The sequence below is a fragment of the Caretta caretta genome, chromosome 25, assembly GCF_965140235.1.
Source record: "Caretta caretta isolate rCarCar2 chromosome 25, rCarCar1.hap1, whole genome shotgun sequence".
NCBI lineage: Eukaryota > Metazoa > Chordata > Testudines > Cheloniidae > Caretta > Caretta caretta.
The window spans coordinates 6886458-6902111 of NC_134230.1; the positions used below are offsets into that span (position 1 = coordinate 6886458).

General features: G+C 50.8%; 1 protein-coding gene across 2 annotated transcripts in view; it reads right to left on the minus strand.

Annotated features, from left to right (window-relative positions):
• The window catches only part of TJP3 (tight junction protein 3), a 59587-nt gene that overhangs the window by 16657 nt on the left and 27276 nt on the right, over positions 1-15654 (minus strand). For both annotated transcript variants that reach the window (XM_048831140.2, XM_075123164.1), the window contains 2 exons: positions 11441-11954; positions 10801-10904 (listed from right to left, as the gene is read on the minus strand). In XM_048831140.2, the coding sequence (XP_048687097.1) occupies positions 10801-10904; positions 11441-11954 (618 nt within the window). The remainder of the gene's footprint in view (positions 1-10800; positions 10905-11440; positions 11955-15654) is intronic.

Below are 15654 nucleotides of genomic sequence, written 5' to 3' on the forward strand. Positions count from 1 at the left end.
AGAAGTCTGGCTGGGAGGGGGCAGGGACTATTAAATAAACTGGTTAGTAAAACATTGACCTTGACTAGCTCTGCTGAGATAAAACCCGTCTGTGCCTTTTCTCCACTAAGTAACCTTGTCTGCAGTGAAGACAAAGCCTCCGTCATTTCGGTTCCAGGTTTTGCACAGACAAGGCCAGAGGGTTGCTTTGGCCAGGGGAAAGGACTGTAGATTGGGTTCTTTGTGTGCACTTGTCTTTCACTGTAACAGATGAGCACTCTCCTCTGTTCAGGTTTTCAGGGGCCAAACTCCACCCTGGGGCAGGCAGGCCACCGCATTCCCCGTTTGCACGAATGCTCAGTTCATCTAGACAGTATGTTGCAGGCGCTGATGGCAGCTCTGTGGCTAACACTGCCCCAGGCCCTTCCTTGTAACTATCTCCTTCTGATCCCTCTGGGATACTTTTTTGAATTAAGTATTTGAAATGATAAAATTTGGCATGTTTGGAATTTTCGATGGTAATGTTGGGTTTAAATAAGGTAGCTGTTTTCAGGTTGAGACATACGCACACGCACACAGTACCACGTCAATTCTAGTGGGTTAGGAGCAGATACACAGTGATGCTGGTACAAGCCCCTCGTGCAGGTGCAGTTGCTCTGGCATTGAGGAGCACATAGCAATCTGCTGTGTCCACACTAGGGGCTGTGCCGTTAACTACCTCCCAATCCGAGCCCAGACGGTTCTGTCGGTAAAGACGATCTAGCCCCCAAAACAAAGAAACCCTCCAAAAACACCCAAACCCACAAAGCTTGCTCCAGGTGTTCAGACAGGGGATGTGTCTTTTTTGGAGCCCTATGGGTTCCAAGCCATGGTGCAGACTCCACAGAATGCACCACACAGCAAAGAATTCATGCCATTTAGTCAACGGGGCTGTCACCACAGACACGTAGGCCTGGAAGGGCCCTCGAGTGGTCATCTAGTTCAGTCCCCTGCACCGAGGCAGGGCCAAATATTATCTAGACCATCTCTGACAGGTGTTTGTCCAACTGCTCTTCAAAACCTCCAGTGATGGAGATTCCACAACCTCCTCAGGTAATTTATTTCAGTGCTTAACTACCCTGACAGTTAGGAACTTTTTCCTAATGTCCAACCTAAACCTCCCTTGCTGCAATTTAAGCCCATTGCTTCTTGTCCTGTCCTCAGTGGATGAGGAGAACAATTTATCGTTCTCCTCTTCAGAGCAACCTTTTATGTACTTGAAGACTATGTCCCTCCTCAGTCTTCTCTTCTCCAGATTACACAAACCCAACTTTCCCCAATCTTTCCTCGTAGGTTGTGTTTTCTAGACCTTTCATCATTTTTGTTGCTCTCTTCTGGACTTTCTCCAGTGTCCCCCCCTTTCCTAAGGTGTGGGGCCCAGAGCTGGACACAGTACTCCAGCTGAGGTCTTAGATGAAAAAAACATCTAACATCAGTGAGCAAAACCAAGGCTGCCCAGAGCAAAGTGGTGAAAACAGCAGAGGTGTCTGCGCAGAACAACTACCAAGACAGAGTTTTGAGCACAGCATTATAACAGGAGGTTTTGAGCATGAAAGTACTCACAAGAGTGAGTGTCCGTCATGACAAAGGCTAGACGGAAGGTTTAAGAGGCTCCTCTGAAGTCCTCTTTGGAGATCCAACAACATACAGGCTTTGTCTGGGTTAAGATAGATCATGTTAACTAGCCTGATCTAATGAACGTGACCTAATAACCCCACGGTTAAGTCCCAGTCTAGACAAAGCCACAATGGCCAAACCAGCAGCCAGAGAGGTGATAAAATAGCTGCTCTTGCAGAGGCAAGGGCTTGGGAGAGAATGATCAGGAGAACGAAAGGGCAAGACGAGCCACGAGAGCAGGCGCAATAGTTCAGCTCCGCGCTGGCTCCGATAGGCTCCATCCTCATGTCCCAGAATGGCAGGTCTGACCCCAAGGCCGAACAGTTACAATGGGGCTGGAGTGGAGCTGTGAGCTCAGCCACCTGCTCCTCAGCGGAGAAGAACTGGGATCTAGTAGCCGCCTCCCTTTGTTCTGTTGGGAGCACTGAGGAGGAGAGTCTCAGAGGCGAGATGATGCCTTGGAGCAGGCAGGCATTGAGGACAGTCCTTTTTGGGGCAAGGACCAACTGGGGAGGTTTTGCCCCATCTCTGTGGCAGATCAATCCAGGAATAGGTTAGAACAGCCCAAGCACAGCCTAAAGTTGTTCCTCCTCCTCCGCTCCCCACCTTCCATAGCCTCCCAGACCTGAAGAAGAGCTCTGCGAGAGCGCCAAAGCTTGTCTCTTCCACCAACAGAAGTTGGCCCAATAAAAGAGATTCCCTCCCGTCTTGTGTCTCTAATAGCCTCCAGGGGCATTCCAGCAGCAGAGAATCGCTGATCTCAAGTTGCAGTGGGGGAGGTTTAGGTTGGGTATTAGGAAAAACTTTTTCACTAGGAGGGTGGTGAAGCACTGGAATGCGTTGCCTAGGGAGGTGGTGGAATCTCCTTCCTTAGAAGTTTTTAAGGTCAGGCTTGACAAAGCCCTGGCTGGGATGATTTAATTGGGTATGGGTCCTGCTTTTGAGCAGGGGGTTGGACTAGATGACCTCCTGAGGTCCCTTCCAACCCTGATATTCTATGATTCTATGATTAAGTGGCATCCCAGCAATAGCTTCTGCTCCCCCACCCCCACAGAATCCCCCCTGTGCCAAAGTGAGTCTGTGGGGGGTGATGCAGAGCTGGCTCCACCCATATTGGGTGGAGGAGGTGAACTGGATAATCTTATGGAAAAGACGGTTACCTACCTCTCATAACTGTTTTTCTTTGAGATGTGTTGTTCACGTCCATTACAATTAGGTGTGCGCGCGCCGGGTGCATGGACGTCGGAAACTTTTTCCCCTTAGTAGCTCCCGTCAGGACAGCAGGGGAGCCCCCTAGAGTGGAGTCCTCATGGCGGTGTATATATTACCCTGCCGGCCTGACCCCCCCTTCGGTTCCTTTTTGCCGTTGACTCCGACAGAGGGGAAGGGGGGTGGGTATTGTCACGGACGTGAAGAACACATCTTGAAGAACAACAGTTACGAGAAGTAGGTAATCATCTTTTCTTCTTCAAGTGATTGTTCACGTCCATTCCAATAAGGCGATTTCCAAGCTTACCATTGAAGGAGGGTAGGAGTCATGGAACGATTGACTGAAGAACAGCTCTGCCGACTGCCGCATCATCTCTGGCCTGTTGGTTAGCAGCATAATGGGCTGTAAACGAGTACACTGAAGACCAGGTGGCTGATTTACAGATCTCCTGGATAGGGACCTGAGCCAGAAAGGCTGATGAAGACGCCTGTGATCTGGTTGAATGGGCTGTAATTGCTGGGGCTGGGACCTTGGCCAACTTATAGCACGTGCAAATGCAGTCTGTGATCCAGGACGATATGCGTTGCGCAGAGACAGGAAGACCCTTCTGTCATGGAGTCCCTGGGCGATGCTCTGGAACTGCTCCCTACGAAGCCAGTCAGGACTCTGGGGAAGTCTCCTCTCTGTGAGCAGACTGTCTGCAGGACACACAGCTTCCACCTTCCTTGGTCTGACCTCGTAGCATTCAGCATCCTCTGCCCCTCCGTGTGCTTCCCACAGCGAGTCCACCCAGGCGGGGTCCTGGGGAAGCCAGAGGGTCCTGCACCCCAATTCTGCAGTCAGACGTTACTCTCAGCCAGCCAGTAAAACAGAAGGTTTATCAGATGACAGGAACACGGTCTAATACAGAGCTTGTAGGTACAGAGAACAGGACCCCTCAGCCGTGTCCATTCTGGGGGGCAGTGAGCCAGACAACCACGTCTTCACTTCGCTCCATGTCCCCAGCCAGCCCAAACTGACTCATCCTCCACCCCCTCCTCCTCTGGGCTTTGTCCCTTTCCTGGGCCAGGAGGTCACCTGATTCCTTTGTTCTCCAACCCTTTAGCTATCACCTTGCAGGGGGGAAGGGCCCAGGCCATCAGTTGCTAGGAGACAGAGTTTCGGCCATTTATGTACACTGGCCTTTGCTCTCCAACAATTACACCCCCTTATCCCACCTCCCAGAGACTTAAGAAATGCATAGGGGAAACTGAGGCACCCACACAATATTCAGAGGAAACATTAAGAACAGTCCCATTTCGTCACACCTTCATTCTGTCAGCTATGGCGACGAACAATTGGGTCGACTTGTGGAAAGATTTTGTGTGCTCTATATAGAACACCAGGGCTCTCCGAACATCCAGCGTGTGTAGGCTGCGGTGTCTTGGGCTCATGTGGGGTTCTGGAAAGAACACCAGTAAGCAAATGTCCTGACCCATGTGGAATTGGGAGACCACCTTGGGGAGAAATTTAGGGTGGGGTCTAAGCTGCACCTTGTCCTTATGAAACACCATGTAAGGCGGTTCAGAGGTGAGGGCTCTCAGCTCGGACACCCTCCTTGCCGATGTAATGGCCACCAGGAATGCCACCTTCCAAGAAAGGTAGAGGAGGAAACAAGTGGCCTGGGGCTCAAATGGTGGGCTCATGAGTTTGGAGAGGACCAGATTCAGGTTCCAGGTTGGGACAGGTGGGCGAGAATACGGGAACACCCTCTCCAGACCTTTGAGGAATCGCCCCACAATGGGATTAAAAAATACCGAGTGCCCAGACTCCCCTGGATGGAAAGCTGAAATGACCACCAGGTGTACTCTGATGGAAGAAAGGGATAGACCCTGATGTTTAATGTGTAGGAAGTATTCTAAAATAACTGGGATAGTAGCCTGGAGCGGTTGAAGGCGCTTGTGTTCACACCAACAGGAAAACCTTTTCCATTTCGCCAGGTAGGCAGCCTTAGTGGAAGGTTTCCTACTGCCGAGGAGAATTTGTCTGACCGACTGAGAGCACTGGCTCTCCATGGGGTTTAGCCATGGAGTTTCCACACCATGAGATGCAGAGATTGCAGGTTCAGGTGAAGGAGGCGCCCATGGTCCTGCGTGATTAGATCTGGGTGAAGGGGCAGAGCAATTGGGGCACCTATGGACAGCTCTAATAGGGTTGTATACCAATGCTGTCAGGGCCAAGATGGGGCGATCATGATTACCATCGCTCTGTCTCTGTGAATTTTGAGGAGGACCCAGTGGACAAGCAGGATAGGAGGAAAGGCATACTTCAGACCCTCGCCCCATGGTATTAAGAACACATCGGCAATCAAGCCTGGACTGTGGTTTTGGAATGAGCAGAACTGAGGGCACTGTCTGTTGCTCTTGGTGGCGAAAAGGTCTACTTGGGCATAACCCCACTTCTGGAAGACTGACTGTATGATGTCCAATCTGATTGACCATTTGTGCATGTGGTATGACCTGCTGAGGCGATTGGCAAGCTCATTCCGCACTCCTGGGAGGTAGGATCCTTCGAGAGGAATGGATTGGGCTATACAGAAGTCCCAGAGAAGAAGAGCCTCACACCACAGAGGTGAGGAGCGGGTTCCGCCTGGTTTGTTTATATAGAACATGGCAGTGGTGTCGTCTGTCAGGACTGTCATGCTGTGACCTTGCAAAGTGGTATGAAAGGTTTGGCAGGCCAGACGAACCGCCCTGAGCTCCTTCAGGTTGATATGGAGAAGTATCTTGTCCCTCGACCACATGCCTTGTGTCCTCAGGTCCCCAAAGTGTGCACCCCAGCCCAGATCTGACGCATCTGTTACTAACGTCAGAGAAGGTTGGGGCTTGGCGAAGGGGACCCCTGCACAGACCACTGGTTGGTCCGGCCACCAGCGCAGGGATTCTAGAATCTGTGCCAGGATCATCACCACAAGGTCCAGGGGGACTCTGTATGGACGGTAAGACAGTGCGAACCACGCTTGCAAGGGTCCGAGTCTCAGTCGGGCATGCTTGACCACGTATGTGCATGCTGCCATATGTCCTATTAGCTGTAGGCAATACCTGACTGTGGTAGTGGGATACCAAAGCATTGATTTTACAATCTACTCTATGGCTTGGAATCTGGACTCTGGAAGGTTCGCTTTCGCCTGTACCGAGTTCAGGACTGCCCCTATAAATTCTATCCTTTGAGTGGGTATGAGAGAAGATTTGGATACACTGAGGAGGAGCCCCAGTCTGTGGAAATGTGTCCATGACATCGTCATGTGGGACTGGACCTCGTCCTTGGAAAGACCTGTGAAAAGCCAGTTATCGAGGTATGGGTACACTCGAACCTGCCTTTTCTGCAGGAAGGCTGCCACCACCGACATACATTTCGTGAACACTCGGGGGGCTGTGGACAGGCCAAATGGGAGAACCATGAACTGGTAGTGATCTTGGTTTATGACAAACTGGAGGAAGTGTTGGTGCGCCGGATGAATAGCGATATGGAAGTATGTGTTTTTCATGTCGAGGTCAGCGTACCAATCCCCCGGATCCAAAGATGGAATAATAGTGCTTAGGGAGTATAACGATGCTGGTTCTGGCAGGACCCAACTGAGAGTGCCAATTCAGGACAAATTGCTTAAAGCAGGGAAGTTACAGCCCAAGGCTGGGGTTTCTATGCACACCAAGGCAAACCAAACCAGCCAAACAGAGAAGACTTTGGTTTTACCCCACTGGCTCACCACAAATCACACAAGCAATTCCCTTAGACACTCCAGTTTCCCAGTATCTCCACCAGTGCCCCTCGTTATGCGGACAAATGGTTACGAAAACCAATACCCCAGTAAAAGAAAAAAGGTTCTCTCGATCCCAAAGGACCACACCCAGGTCAATATACAAATCAGATCTTGCCCACAAAATCATACTGTTGCCAATCCTTTAGAATCTAAAGTCTAAAGGTTTATTCATAAAAGGAAAGAAATATAGATGAGAGCTAGAATTGGTTAAATGAAATCAATGACATACAGGAATGGCCAAGTTCTTGGTTCAGGCTTGCAGCAGTGATAGAATAAACGGCAGGTTCAAATCCAGTCTCTGGAGAACATCCCCATCTGGGACGGGTCATTCAGTCCTTGGTTCAAAGCTTCAGTGTAGCAAAGTCCCTCCAGAGGTCAGAAGCAGGATTGAAGACAAGGTGGAGGAGCTGCAGCAGCTTTGTATAGTCTCTTGCCATGTGGTCTCTTTCTTTCTTTGTCCCAAAGACAAGCTGTCCATCCCATGGCCTGGAAACACCTCAGAGTTCTGTCCCTAGGCAGGTCCCTGCACACCTTGCTGAGTCCCAAGGCGTGTCTGCCTTCTCTCAGTGGGTCAGTTGTGCAGCTGATGGTCCTTAATGGGCCATCCAGCAGGCTAGGCAGAGCTGACATCAACTTGTCTGGGGTGTCACCCAGAAGCAGAGCATAAGTTTGAAATACAGACAGCATAAAGCCAGTATTCATAACTACAAAAATGATACACACATAAAGACAGCATAATCATAACCAGCAAACCATAACCTTGTCTTAGATACCTCATTTGACCCCCTTTATATAAGATTTGGTGCCACTACAGGGCCTTGGTTGCAACGATGATCTATACGATCCCAGATTATGTCAATAACATCACAGGGAGACCATGCAGAACTGGAGCTTGACCATAAATTTGTTGAGTCTGCGAAGGTCTAAAATGGGTCGAAGACCTTGGGGATTAGAAAGAACGGGAGTAAAACCCCTTTCCCCTTAGCTCCTGTGGAACCTCCTCCACTGCACCTATCTCAAGGTCATTGGGTCCATACTCCGGGTCCTTTCCCGTTAGCTCCTGTGGAACCTCCTCCACTGCACCTATCTCAAGGTCATCGGGTCCATACTCCGGTGCCGGGTGACCAATGGTAAGTCGGGGACTGGCGTGCAGTCGCCGCAGGCTTGTTCGCCTCTGGTGCCGTAACCTCACGCTGGGTCATGGGCGCAGGGGACTAGTTGGACGCCATGACGGTGACCTCGAGCAGCACACCATTGCCAGCTTCCCTCTGGACGGCACCTTTTTAGGTGGTGCCGGAGGCTTCTCCCTGCACGGCAGGGGGTTTGGCGCTGACAAGTCAGTGAGGTCTTTTGCTGCCTCGAAAGTGTCAGGTGTGGAGGGGTGTTCGAGGACCTTCTCCAAGCCTTCGTTGGCACTGACACTGCTGGGTACCGGACTCAATGGGGCCTATGGGGCCGGAGTCGACGGTGCTGGTTCTTGGCTCGGGCCTGCATTGTGTCTTTGCGTGCCAGGAGCGTCTTTGAGCGGCTTAGTAGCTCTTCAGGGAGAGCGCCCTCTTTCCCCTTGCTTGTGCCACTTAGTCGGTGTCGGAGAGGTAGACCAGTGTTGAAGTTGGTCGTCCTGTCTCAGTGCCAGTGATTTACGGTGCCTGGGTGATTCCGGGTAGCGCGGGGATGCCAGGGCACTTCGCAGCAAGGAAGCTGGGGCCAGGGCCGGTCAGTCAGAGGCCGGTGGTTGTAACACGACTTCATGAGCAACTGCTTAAGGCGAAAGTCTCTTTCTTTCTTGGTGAGCGGCTTAAAAGGCCTTGCAGATTTTGCAGCGCTCGTGGGGGTCGCTGTTAGGCATAGACTTGCAGCACGTGGCGCAAGCTTTGAAACCCTGTGCTTGCGGCTTGCCCCGCAGCCCAAGGCTGGTGCTGGAACTAGCTTCCATTGTTTCTGGAGTTCTAACAAACTGGCAACTATCTAAGAACTCTAACTAGAAGACTGAAAGGCTAAGGGATCACTCGCAAGAGAGAGAAAACATTCCAGCGCCACCACGGATGGTAAGAAGGAACTGAAGGGGGGGTCGGGCCAGCAGGGTAATATATCCCCTGCCACGAGGGCACCATTCTAGGGGGCTCCCCTGCTGACCTGACGGGAGCAGCTAAGGGGAAAAGTTTCCGACATCCATGCACGTGGCGTGTGCACAACTAATTGGACGTGAACAATCAAAGAAGAACAAGAAATTACTTAGAAACTTTCAGACCGAGAAGACACAGGGAGCAATCGCCGTAATTTAAACATTCAAATACAGAAACTCAATCATCAAAACACCCACTCACCATACCCCACTCTGTCCTGTGCAATTTGACCTGTTTCTCACACAAAACTGGGAAATTCAGTGTGAAGCCATTTATCAGCACCCGCTCACACACACACACACACACAGTTACTCACAAAGACACACACTGTCCACTCCTCTGCAATTGAACCCTACCCAGCCAGCCTCCACGGTCACACCGAGGCAGCCTGAACTCTGCCCTCTGCAAAGTGCCAAGGGGTGGAGGCGGAATACACATATCTCCTGGCCAGGAAAGAGCCCAGATTAATCTACGTGCCAGAGGGCCAGACCCCCACACCACTGTGTCACATGATCTCAACCAGCTAAACCTATTCATCAGCCAAAAGAAGTACGTAACTGTTGGAGCGGACAAGCAAACCATCGGTTACCTGTTAATATCTACCAATAAAGAGGCGCTGGACAGTGTGGAGTGTTTGCATGTAATAACTTACTGGAAGTGGAGACCTCCGTAATCAAAAGTCAGAATTTAAGTTCTCGTCCCATAATACGCTACAAAAATCAAACTAACAAGGATAGGTTCATATCTACAGCTCAATGCTTTCATGTAAGTGACATCACTCACTATACATCAATTGCTTATCTTCAGGTCTCACAGAACACAAACTTCACAGTTCCAAAACTCAGCTCCATGCACCACATGCTGTCAGAAATAAATCCGAGTAACTTTACTCTGATTGTCAGTTCTTTGGGGCAGGATCTGTGTCTCTGTTCTGTGTTTTTTCGCATCTAGCGCCCTGGGCTCCTGCGCCATGACTAGGCTCCTTGGTGCTATGGCAATAAACCTAATCAGCGGGCTAGACTCCAAACTGAAAATGGTAGGCAATCGTGATTAATCCACGGGACAGTGGTGTCAAAGAGAGGGCAGTTTTCAGGCTGTCTGAGTGGAACTTTGGGGCCTGTGGTCATGTAGAATTGATTTGCTTGGGGAACAGAGTGTGTGTTTTTGTGCATTCTTGTTGATAGAACCAGGGAAATGTTGGGCTGGAAGGGCCCTGAGAGGCCACAAATCCAGCCCCCTGTGCTGAGGCAGGACTAAGTAAATCTAGGCCATCCCTAACAGGGTTTTGTCCAGCCTGGTCTTACAATCCTCCAGGGATGGGGATTCCAGAGGGCCCCCCCCGGGAACCCTGTTCCAGAGCTTCGCTACCCTGAGAGTTTTTCCTAATATCTAACCTAAATCTTCCTTGCTGCAGATTAAGCCCATTACTTCTTGTCCTCCTTTCAGTGGACATGGAGAACAATTGATCACCTCCCTCTCTGTAACAGCCTTTAATGTATTTGGAGACTGTAATCAGGTCCCCGCTCCGTCTTCTGTTCTCAAGCTGTGGGGTTGCGGGTCCATGTTTCACACTGTATTTCCTAAGGCTGGGGGAGCATTATTAACTTTTACTGGTTTTCCCCCCACCACCACTTTGTTTTTTAATATTGGTCCATTGAACCACATGACAGCAATGCCCAAGTCACGAGCAGATTGGAGAGGAGTTTCTGCTGTGCCTCCCATCAGCTCTAAGGTTGCATCTGCACCGGGGAAAGGAACCTTTTTTGATGGTGGGGGTCAAAACAGCCTCTTTCAAGTGATGCTGAAGCCAGTTACCCCATCTACACTGGCAGGGCGGACATTTCAAAGCCATTTTGGGGCCGGCAGAAATAGTTTAACATCTGTTATCAGAACAGCCTCATCTTCCTAGTGCAGAGAGTTCCCGAGAATCTCCAGACAGCCCGGCCCATAGACAGCGTCACACCCTACACTGAAACCCAGCATCAGGCACAAGCTGATGAGTGCACCAATCCTTCCAGGCCTCTGCATACCTTTAAAATGAGGTCCCCTTCGTGCAGCAAGCTGTCCTTGGCAGCCAAGCCGGTCTCCGTTATGTGTTTGATAAAGATCTGGCTTCCCAGCTTCAAGCCGTATTCTGCGCCCCAGAGAGACAGACAAGTCAGGTTCAGGGAATGGAACGAGAGAAATACCATATCTGGGATATCAGGGAGACAGGCCCTCGCTATGAGCCCACAGTACGCAGTGGGAACCCTTGCCCTCCCCTCACGGCTCTAGCTGTAGGGTGAGCCAGGCCATAAACTCCAGTCGCTAAGGCCTGGTGTGCATACACAAATTGCACGCATTTAACTAGCTCGGTTTCTAAACTGATTTAGTTAACTCAGTGCAATGTGGCCCCAGACCCAGTGAGTGTAGAAGTGAAGATATTCCTTCCTATTCCACCTCCCAAGGCATCCCCTCTGGGGCAGAGCAGTGAAGACAACAGCCAGTAGGAAGCATGCACCACTGCTCAGCCTCGCTGGTGTTAAAGGTCCTTAATTTCTGAGTCCTCAAAGTCATCCTGTTCTGTCCCTCCCGCACGCCAGGCAGCCTCCACCAGACTGCAACGAAGAAGGATGGTTCATTAACACGGGATGGGGTTGGTGGAGAGAGAATAGGGAAGCTGCCTCTTACCTTCGCCCTCTTTCTGCTTCACCAGAACAGAGCGGATGGGTTTCATTGGTACCTCCTGGCGCGGCAGCCTCTTGAACCCAGACACTAGCACAAGCCCATTGGTGTCCTCTTCGTGGCCATACCCATTGGTGGAGCGTTGTCTATGGTAACTCTGCCTTTCAGAGCCACTGTCTTGCCTCTGTCTCCTGTTGCTGCCATCCTGGCTCCGCCTTCTACTTCTGGACACCTGCCTTCGATTATCGCTGTTATCCCGATAGTGGCCGGAGCTCCTCTCACTGGAGGAGTCTCCGTCGTAGCCTCTACTGTAATCCGCGTCATCCTGGGGCCGGCTCCGGTTGTAACTGTCGTACCTGTATCCTTTCCCTGTGCTCCGCGGCGACGACTCGTCTCCCTGGTACCCGAATTCCTCATCCGAATCATATCGGACGGTGTTGGGAGAGTGCAAGGAGTCGCTGGATAGTGGCTGGCTGGTTTTGGTTACAGGAAGCTGAATTTTCTTTGGTCTCTTCACTGTCTGCAGGTGGGAAGGAAGAAGCATTGGCTGGCAAATGACACGTACTCTGTTAGACACAAACAGCACTCCCAAAAGAGAACCACCCCTGATTTCAAAGCACTTCACAGAGGGAGAAGAGTGACATTATCTTCATTTACAGATGGGGAAAGCCACGGCACAGAGACATTACGTTATTTGCCCAAGGCCCCACAGAGAGTCAGTGACAGAGCTGGGACAGAGGAGCCCCCTGGTTTCTATACTAGAAAGTTGTCGCCCTTGAACTACACTGGCACAGACAAACCGGTTCAGCACCCCCTCGCGAGGACGCAGTTGTGCTGATAGAAAGGTGCTTTGTACCAGTACAGCAAAGGGAAATAACTATACCAGGACAAGGGGCCTTTACACTGATGTAACTGCAGCCACACTGGGGCTTAGCCTGGTGTAACTATTTCAGGAATCACACCTCGAGCCACAATAGTTACACTGGTAAGACTGAAGTGAAGACCAGCCCCACGAGTCCCTTCCTGTAACTCCTACGTGTGTGCGTTGGAGGTGACGGACTCTGCCAACTAATGGGATCCAGACTGTTCCATGGTTCAACAGGCACAGATAAAAGGGAGATGAGCAAAGGAGGAGCCATGTTGTCTCAGATTAAACATGGAGGGGACAGGACATATCAGGAGCCACACAGTCCCATCTGTTCTTTGAAGAGTAAGCAGCCAGACTGACAAGTGGCCAGTCCCATCAATGCAATGGCATATCGCAGACCTCCCAACATAGCTGATTGCCTGCCTACCTCCACCCTCCCCGCATCCCTTCCTTCCTCAGCTCATGCTCATGACCCAACCATGCCCTTTGTCTCCTTTGCCCCCTCCTGACATTGTGCCTTCCTCCCCGCTGGCTCATGCCTTTGGAACAGCCTCTCAAGTCAGGTGTGTCTAGAGTCATCCTTAAAATACAGCCAGAGCCCCCCGATGCATGAAGCACTCTGCTCACAGTGAGTCCACACTGCACTGTTTGTTCTGTGCTGGGCTGCTGCAGAGTGAGAAGGGCCGTTAACGGGAGATTGCTCTGAGCCCTGGTCTACACTAGGACTTTAGGTCGAATTTAGCAGCATTAAAATCGATGTAAACCTGCACCCGTCCACACGATGAAGCCCTTTATTTCGACTTAAAGGGCTCTTAAAATCGATTTCCTTACTCCACCCCTGACAAGTGGATTAGCGCTTAAATCGGCCTTCCTGGCTCGAATTTCGGGTACCGTGGACACAATTCGATAGTATTGGCCTCCAGGAGCTATCCCAGAGTGCTCCATTGTGACCGCTCTGGACAGCACTCTCAACTCAGATGCACTGGCCAGGTAGACAGGAAAAGAACCGCAAACTTTTGAATCTCATTTTCTGTTTGGCCAGCATGGCAAGCTGCAGGTGACCATGCAGAGCTCATCAACAGAGGTGACCATGATGGAGTCCCAGAATCGCAAAAGAGCTCCAGCACGGACTGAACGGGAGGTATGGGATCTGATCGCTGTTTGGGGAGAGGAATCCGTGCTATCAGAACTCCGTTCCAGTTTTCGAAATGCCAAAACCATTGTCAAAATCTCCCAGGGCATGAAGGACAGAGGCCATAACAGGGACCCGAAGCAGTGCCGCGTGAAACTGAAGGAGCTGAGGCAAGCCTACCAGAAAACTAGAGAGGCGAACGGCCGCTCTGGGTCAGAGCCCCAAACATGCCGCTTCTATGATGAGCTGCATGCCATTTTAGGGGGTTCAGCCACCACTACCCCAGCCGTGTTGTTTGACTCCTTCAATGGAGATGGAGGCAACACAGAAGCAGGTTTTGGGGACGAAGAAGAAGATGATGATGATGATGAGGTTGTAGATAGCTCAGAGCAAGCAAGCGGAGAAACCATTTTTCCCCACAGCCAGGAACTGTTTCTCACCCTGGACCTGGAGCCAGTACCCCCCAAACCCATCCAAGGCTGCCTCCTGGACCCAGCAGGCGGAGAAGAGACCCCCGGTGAGTGTACCTTTTAAAATACTATACATGGTTTAAAAGCAAGCATGTGAAAGGATTACTTTGCCCTGGCATTCGCAGCTCTCCTGGATGTACTCCTAAAGCCTTTGCAAAAGGTTTCTGGGGAGGGCAGCCTTATTGCGTCCTCCATGGTAGGACACTTTACCACTCCAGGCCAGTAACACGTACTCGGGAACCATTGTACAACAAAGCATTGCAGTGTATGTTTGCTGCCATTCAAACAACATCCGTTCTTTATCTCTCTGTGTTATCCTCAGGAGAGTGAGATATAATTCATGGTCACCTGCTTGAAATAGAGTGCTTTTCTTCAGGGGACACGCAGAGGTGCCCGTGCCTGCTGGGCTGTTTGCCTGTGGCTGAACAGAAATGTTCCCCACTGTTAGCCAAGGGGAGGGGGGAGGTTTGAGGGGGTAGCCACGCGGTGGGGGGAGGCAAAATGCGACCTTGTAACGAAAGCACATGTGCTATGTATGTAATGTTAAACAGCAAGGTTTACCCTGAAAGCGTGTAGCCACTGTTTTATAAAATGTGTCTTTTTAAATACCGCTGTCCCTTTTTTTTTTCTCCACCAGCTGCATGTGTTTCAATGATCACAGGATCTTCTCCTTCCCAGAGGCTAGTGAAGATTAGAAAGAAAAAAAAATGCACTCGAGATGAAATGTTCTCCGAGCTCATGCTGTCCTCCCACACTGACAAAGCACAGACGAATACGTGGAGGCAAAGAATGTCAGAGTGCAGGAAAGCACAAAATGACTGGGAGGAGAGGTAGCGGGCTGAAGAGAGTAAATGGCAGGATGAAGAGAGTAAGTGGCGGGATGAAGACAGGGCTGAAGCTCAAATGTGCCGGCAGCGTGATGAGAGGAGGCAGGATTCAATGCTGAGGCTGCTGGAGGACCAAACCAGTATGCTCCAGTGTATGGTTGAGCTGCAGCAAAGGCAGCTGGAGCACAGACTGCCACTACAGCCCCTGTGTAACCAACTGCCCTCCTCCCCAAGTTCCATAGCCTCCACACCCAGACGCCCAAGAACGCGTGGGGGGGCCACCGGCCAACCAGCCACAGAGGATTGCCCAAAAAAAAGAAGGCTGGCATTCAATAAATTTTAAAGTTGTAAACTTTTAAAGTGCTGTGTGGCATTTTCCTTCCCTCCTCCACCACCCCTCCTGGGCTACCTTGGTAGTCATCCCCCTATTTGTGTGATGAATGAATAAAGAATGCATGAATGTGAAGCAACATTGACTTTATTGCCTCTGCAAGCGGTGATTGAAGGGAGGAGGGGAAGGTGGTTAGCTTACAGGGAAGTAGAGTGAACCAAGGGGGGTGGGGGGGGCGGGGTTTCATCAAGGAGAAACAAACAGAACTTTCACACTGTAGCCTGGCCAGTCATGAAACTGGTTTTCAAAGCTTCTCTGATGCGTACTGCACCCTCCTGTGCTCTTCTAACCGCCCTGGTGTCTGGCTGCGCGTAACCAGCAGCCAGGCGATTTGCCTCAATCTCCCACCCCGCCATAAACGTCTCCCCCTTACTCTCACAGATATTGTGGAGCACACAGCAAGCAGTAATAACAATGGGAATATTGGTTTCGCTGAGGTCTAAGCGAGTCAGTAAACTGCGCCAGCGCGCCTTTAAACGTCCAAATGCACATTCTACCACCATTCTGCACTTGCTCAGCCTGTAGTTGAACA